Raw genomic sequence first — 7,032 nt, 5'->3', positions numbered from 1 at the left:
GGGGGGGGGGGAAATGCAAAGGAAACGAAAAGGGTGCTCCCGCTCTCGATCCGAACAGCCCCCACTTCTCTTCCACCTCCCCCTCGCTTACCTGACACCGCAAGCCTCTCGCCCACTGCACCAAAGACCATGAAGCACCACACCGCCAGCATGATTTTCACATATTCCCTCCGATTACCGCATGGAGAACCCCCGCCAAATGTCAAGAAGCCCGGCAGGTGGAGAGGAGGAAAAAGATCAAAAAACGCACAGCAGAGATGATGGCGAGGATCCAAAGTTAATCTGCTAAACATCTGATGATGCGCGTCCTCTCATCTCTCCCCCCTCTCTACCTCTCGCCCTCTCAGCTCCGGTCAGCACTGCCACGGAGAGTCCGGATTTGCATATGAGAAAGATGAAAAATGAATCGATCCGGGCCTACAGACTGATCGGCGATGGGATCGGCGAGGAACAAGAGAGCGCGCATCGCGGATGCATCGCTCCGCAGCGCTGCGCCGATGCGTAGTAGGCGCAGGGTGTATGGCTGGAGTTGTATATGTGTGTGTGCGGTATGCGGAAACGGAGGGATGGGAAACCGAGCAGAACTGCGAAGGGTCTGCGGCGAGGAGGACACGTGGGGCCGCGGTACCCTCCCTTATCCCGCGCAGCCTCCTCCTCCCGTTGCCATGCAGCGCTGAGCAGGGAGAGGATGCGGCAGTCCGACGGCTGGAGAACACGGCCTAAGAAGAGCCAGAAAGGAGATCGGCGAACAAGTTCATTCAGGTTGTTAATGTGCGGATTTGAACGGCGGAGACACACACTTCAGGCTGCCATCTCGACAAGGCTGCAGGTCTGCAGGGGATTAAGGTGTGTCCCGACGATCAGGCGAAAACAACCCTGACTCATCGCTGCCTTAACGCTTCAAGTTTGTTTCTGTGGTAACAAGCTCAGACAGTTCAGATTCATTTAGACTTTTCCAATAAAACGTGAATCAAAATTCTTTAATGTGTGATCTACTTTTTTTCTCCTGAAACTGAAATACAATTGTGAAAAAAAAAAAAGTATCACAAAGCCTTGACAGGCGTTAAATGGATTAACAGCGTCAGGTAAGGAAAACTGAAATCGTTTTCTCATTTGCTGATGCACAGGAGGAACATATATCTGCAAACAGAAACGAAAATCTTTCAAACTTCTCTCTAATTAGACTATTGCATAAAATATTAAATCGGATAATGTATAGAGAAATATTGTATTATTATCATTATGATATGTTTTATGCCGTTAAGAGGGAGACATCTGACTTGACAGTTGTCCAGCAGTAGCAGTCACTGCTCGACAAGAACAGCAAGCCACAAAAGGTCGTTGCTAAGGAAAATGGCTGTGCACAGAGTGATGCATCCAAGCATACCATGTTGACGGAAAGTTTAATGCAAGGAAAAAGTGTAGCAGTAAAAGCTGTAAAAGCAGTAGGGATGACAGAAACCTTCAGAAAATGCGTGAAGCAAAGTCCATTTGAAAGTTTGGGGACGGTGGAGTGTGGACGGAGTCACTTTTTCCAAGATTCACCAGACTCAGTGGCTAAGGGGAAATGTCGTTTGCTGACAAACGTTATGGAGCTACTGATTTTTTTTTCCTCAGCATAACTTGGCAGCTAGTCACACACTTGATATCTTGGCTTTAAAGTCCAAGATATCAATGTCATTGATTGGCCAGCAAAATATCCTGGGTTTCCTGAGGCCTCAGCGCAACTACAGGTTGATCACTTCCATGCCACACTGCATGGATGCAGTAACTCATACAAGGAAACCACAACCATGGATTGACTGCATACTTAACATTTTTCATGTTCATATAAAGAACATGTGGGATGTCTTCTGTGAAATCTTATTTTATATTTTAAAGCAAGGTATCTTGGCATATTCTTATAAAAAATAATGCCAGAACGAAGTCAAATACAGCAGTTTTTACATTCATTCCCAGTGAAAATGACACGGTTAGAGTAATAAATGACAGCCTATTTCTGATTTCAGTATGGCTGCTGCACAGCTCAGATAAGATGGGTAAAAGTAATACTAATCTGGATGTGCCACTACATAAACGTCATGCAGTGGACAGAAAATTCTACACATCTCTCAGGATTTCATACTTAAGCCAGCACTTAATTGATTGATCTTAATCCATGAACTTTAATAATCTGCACTGTGCTGATGTCTCAGTCTTGTTTTCTCCAGGCTCTAGTCCCCTGCTGAGGGAAATTCTTCTAGTATTCAACCTAAATACTTCCCACTAATGGAGGCACATGTGCACTCTGAATATTTAATTGAGCCTCTTGAGACATCACTGGGGAAAGAAGACATGCATGAAGATGGTGGCAAGGCAAATTCATCAGTAAGGGATATTTATTTTTATTTTTATATATGAATCCTCCCAGAAAATAAAATCAACTTCTGGAATATGATGACACTGTGCCAGAGGTGATTGAAAGTCAGTATTTTTTATTTTTTTTACCAAATCGGACTGAGATACAGTGCAGAGTAAACTCCAGTCCTCGAAGGCTGGTCTTCTGCAACTTTTAGCTGTGTCCTTGGTTTAACACACCTGTATCAAATTGGAGAATTACCTCCTCAATATGCAGTCAAGTTCTCCAGAGTCCTGCAAATGATTTGCTTCACGCGTTTTGCAGAGACAACTCTGGAAGTTGCAGGATGCCTGTGGCTTAAAAAGCATTGCTTCTTAAGTTTGGTTCTCAGGGACCCAAGCGCTGAATATTTTAGATGTTTCCCTGCTGCCAAACACCTGACCTGAATGAATGGGTGACCAACAGGCTTCTGCAGCACCTGATACATCTCTGCTCCATGCAGGAGCAGAGATGCATCTAAAACATGAAGGACACTGACCCCCCCAAAGACCAGGTTTAGAAACACTGGTGTAAAGGCTCAGGAAACATTTGCAGGTATTTTAAGGCATTCTATTTTTTTATGAGAAAGTTAATTTCCATTTGCTGTAAGCAAAAAAAAAAAAAAATCAATCACTAGAAATAAAAGCATCACGGACATCACTCCAATAATGTGTAATGAGTCAACGTAGTTCTTTCACTTTTCTATGCATTTTGATTTACTGAGACACACTTGTGATCGGGAAAGTGATACACTGCCCTCTATCGTTCACAAAGCTACATTACACTTACATTTAAAAAAAGAGCATAGGCAGATTTTGAACTTTTCTTCAAATGTAACGTCGTCTGGGAATCGAATCAACTTAAAACAGTTGGCTGAAATAAAAATAATTCTTTACTTGTTTAGTAATGCAAGAAAAGAGTTTTTTCTTCGGGTTATGAGCATGTAAACCATGTCAACACCTTGTGGCGTTTACCTGATGTCACCTCACTTCATGAGTCCCTTGTGGGAGGCATGCTAAGCAGCTGGTGTCTGATGTCTGTGTTCCCCGTACGTTTAATTAGGTTAATTAGTTTCAGCTTTTGTTTTGAAGTAAAAAAAAAAAAAACCTGACTCACCGGCTGCTCACTAATTAGAGTTAATTGTGTTCGAGATAATATAAGAGAAGCTGTGAAAACGCGGCGGCCTCCCAGCAGCGCCAAGACTTTGGATATTGGATGACGATGAATGGTGTTCCGGAGAGGACGCGATTGTTCGCCTGTACCCACGCTGACTGTGGAGCGACTTTCCCAAGGGAGTGGAAGCTGAAAGAACACGAGACTATGCACACCGGAGCAGTAAGGCAAATGCTTTGAATAACTCTCGCATCGCTTGTTTTCAAAGCTGGCGCATGTTAACGTGCGTCCCCACAGCGCCCGTGTCTGTGCGCCATCGCTGGATGCGGCCGTAGCTTCAAGAGGAAATGCCACCTGAGACGCCACTTGCTTCAGCACGAAGGGAAGAGGCAGTTCCAGTAAGTACGCCAAACTTAATCTGCACTTCATCAACAAGCGTCTCATTCTTACTTCTGGTGTTCAGATGCAATATTGAAGGTTGCGCAAAAGCTTTCTTCCTCGCACACAAGCTGAAGAGGCATCTGCGCGTCGCTCATGGAGATAAAGAAAACATTTTCGAGGTTTGTGTCGGCTGCGTTTGCCCACTAGATGGCGACAAAGTAGCGTTCAGTTTGAAGCCATTGAGTAACTTTAATTTTTTTAAACTTTCCTTTTGTAGTGCAGCCAACCGAACTGCGCACTCAGCTTCAAGAAGCGCAGAATGTTGAAGTTGCACTTACAGGAGCATAATGTGCCAGCAGCGTTCAAGTATGTACTAATTTGGCTTGTATTTTAAAGAAAATGCAGTTTACTACACTTTAACTGCTAATTTTTGTAACATTTTTCTAATGTTTAGTGTTTGTTCACTCTGTCTGGATGTACAGATGTACTAAAGGTGGATGTACTGCAACATTCAACTCCCATATTGCCCGCAAAGCCCATGAGAAGAAGCATGCAGGTTTGATTCCTACCGGCCGACTGCTGGCATTTCTTAATCTGTGAAAAGACGTTTTAAAATGTCGTCAGGAGGTTTTTATCTGTTTTGCATTGTCAGGTTATCGCTGCCATCATGATGGCTGCCAGGTTCTTGAACACACCTGGGGAAAACTTCTGAAACACATGGCCAAACACCCAGGTAAAAAAAAAAAAAACAAAAAAAACTTGCCATGCTTAAAAATGCAGCTGGAACAAGAGCTGGCTCAGACTGTTTGTGATGAGCAAAGATTAATTTGAGATTTACAGTTTTGCATGAAATCTTATTTCAGAAAGCGACTGGTGCAGTATCAAATTCTGAATCGCTTTAATGCGTTTCAGAAAGTCAAAGGCAAATATAATGCGACTTTCTCATCCTGAATAAGCTTTTCTCTTAGGTCAAGTCTCGCTAAAAATAATCATGTCTTGGATGCAGCGTCTGATTAATCACTTCTGCTTCACAGGTACTTTTACCTGCTCGGTCTGCAAGAAGGTCTTTAAGAAAGCCGGTTCTCTGCGCAGACACAAACGAAGCCATGCTTCCCACAAGCCCGTGCTCGTGTGTCCAAGAGAGAACTGCCAGGCCTATTTCTCCACGACCTTTAACCTGGAGCACCACATCCGCAAGGTGCACCTTCAGCTGCTGAAGTACAAGTGTTCCTTCCCCGACTGCCCTCGGATGTTCGCCATGAGGGTTGGTATCCGAAAACATCGCCTTCATAATAAACATGACTGAATTTGACTAGAATCAAATTAAATACCTTTTTTATTATCGCGCAGGAGAGTTTGCAAAGGCACCTTCTTCGCCATGATCCCACTGCCACCATAATAATGGTAACGCTTCAAAGTGTGAGATTTTGTTGAGAATTCTGTCATTTTAACTTTATTTTATCCCAACAGAAACGGAAGAGGCCAAAGAAAACCTGGCAGAAGCGCCTGAATGGAAACAGTCGGTCATTCGTCGAGGAGAACCTGGGTCGCCTCTTCGCGCTTCGAATGCGGATTTCCAGACGTGCCAAAGTGGAAGCGGACCTCTCTGGCCTGTTCAACGAACGCAAGATCCCTCACTATGTGGACCCAGAAGTCAACCTACGGGACTTGTTTGGGATCAAGCAGCCCCATCCTTTTGAGGTCCTAGAAGCTGCACCAGTGAGAAGTTAATGCACACAATGACTGCATTTTGTTTTGCTGGATTAATTGGGGCCCTTTTATTTAGTTTAACTCTAATTTTATGACTTGAGGACATGGAGAAAACTAAGTTTCTGAGTTTCTTGTACGCTGACCCAATAAAATAAGTTTGTTTAACCTAAAGCTGTTACTGACTTGGTATTCTGTTGCAGGGTCTGCCCGTCTGCAACAAGTGATCAGCTATTCATTGACCTTTAATTGCGATGCTAAGCATCTTGTTTGCCCACTCAAACAGCTGCTGTCCTCCTGCAGCCCTTGTTCGCCTGCTTGGGCTGCAGATTTTGGTTGGCGCTCAATAGAAATGAACAAAACTGCACATGACTAAACGCTGAATCACAGTAACTTTGTGGGTGGATTGGATTAGAACAAAGTCTGCATATTTGGCCAGATGAAGGCTTTGAACGCATCTGAGAAAATGGCTCAACACTTTAAACATGACTTGCTAGTTGGGACTTAAGTAAAAGTGGGTTATTTTAGCTTTCCTGGTCAGTGACGTGGATGTTCTCTGTAGCTGAAATCTTCCAGGCAAAATGAAAAGTATCAGAAGCTGTAAAGTCGAGTTCAGATTTGGGTTCAAAGATATTTTCTGTTTGTTTTGCAACTGGTTTAAATTTGGCCTTTAGGAGTGAAGATGTTTCTCGAAGCTTTAAAATCGTATCTGTAATGACCTTTAGCAGGTGAAAATAATTTTTATTCATCATTGTCTTTGAATAAATCATTGTAAGTTTCTGTTGAAAGATTCCTGCTTCAGTGAAGCAGGGTGAGCTTAATTTCAAAGATCTGTAACAGGCTGACAGATAAAGTTTGAATGCAGTTTCTCGCCCCTCTTTTGAAGGTCAATTTCTCTGCTTTTCAGCCTCCGGCTATCTGCTCAGCCGCTTCATGCCCCAAACATTGAGTTACAACAGCTGACTTGCATGTTCAGTCGAGCTCACAGTTTCCATTTGCAGTTACTCACAGCTAGCCTTAGCTGTTCTCTGAATCATCTAATTGTCTTGGGTGTACTAGCTGTAAAGCTTACTTACAAAATGAAGATAAAAGCCTCTTAATGACTGCCTCTTCAAGTTAAAATTGCTTTGGATGTGCAGTGTGGCTTTCAGTCAAATGCTAAGGAAAGCTGGATGTTTCAGAAAGGTGAACATTTTTCTTTTTAGCTTCAGCTGAAAAATTTCTGCCGTTATGACGTTTAGATGTTGCCGGCTTTCATCAGTGGCACAGAAACTGCATGTCCTGTTGCCGGTAAATAACCTGATTAGCAAATCTATGACTCGAACTGTAAACCTCAGCTTTAGGACTTTGCTTTCAGGAAATGCCATGTCGATTACCCACAAAGCATGACCTTTAACTTTTTGAGGTAGACTTTGCATCTTGTCACAAAGGCCAGAGGGGAATAAATGAAACTG

General features: G+C 43.3%; 2 protein-coding genes across 4 annotated transcripts in view; one reads left to right on the top strand and one right to left on the bottom strand.

Moving 5' to 3' along the window:
- Positions 1 to 950, bottom strand: part of LOC106950766 (disintegrin and metalloproteinase domain-containing protein 11-like) — a 28,148-nt gene extending 27,198 nt beyond the window's left edge. For 2 of the 3 annotated variants that reach the window (XM_015037829.1, XM_015037830.1), the window contains exon 1: positions 92 to 949. In XM_015037829.1, coding sequence (XP_014893315.1) covers positions 92 to 293 — 202 coding nt within the window. In that variant the 5' untranslated portion in view covers positions 294 to 949. Of the gene's footprint in view, positions 1 to 91 lie in introns of all 3 variants that reach the window. The other variant, XM_015037828.1, reaches the window with a different exon arrangement.
- A 2,583-nt stretch (positions 951 to 3,533) lies between these two features.
- On the top strand, positions 3,534 to 6,366 carry 42sp43 (P43 5S RNA-binding protein). The gene is made up of 9 exons (XM_015037827.1): positions 3,534 to 3,712; positions 3,788 to 3,888; positions 3,954 to 4,050; positions 4,149 to 4,237; positions 4,354 to 4,427; positions 4,524 to 4,604; positions 4,906 to 5,135; positions 5,222 to 5,275; positions 5,342 to 6,366. Exons 1-9 carry the CDS (start codon positions 3,593 to 3,595, stop codon positions 5,600 to 5,602), a joined length of 1,107 nt encoding a protein of 368 aa, XP_014893313.1. The 5' UTR covers positions 3,534 to 3,592; the 3' UTR covers positions 5,603 to 6,366.
- The last annotated feature ends 666 nt before the right edge of the window (positions 6,367 to 7,032 follow it).

The sequence above is a fragment of the Poecilia latipinna genome, unplaced genomic scaffold (assembly GCF_001443285.1).
Source record: "Poecilia latipinna isolate Pla-1442-1.1 unplaced genomic scaffold, P_latipinna-1.0 Scaffold420, whole genome shotgun sequence".
In the NCBI taxonomy this organism is placed as follows: domain Eukaryota; kingdom Metazoa; phylum Chordata; class Actinopteri; order Cyprinodontiformes; family Poeciliidae; genus Poecilia; species Poecilia latipinna.
The sequence above is the reverse complement of the archived record's forward strand: the minus strand, read 5'-3'. Positions and strand labels throughout refer to the sequence as shown.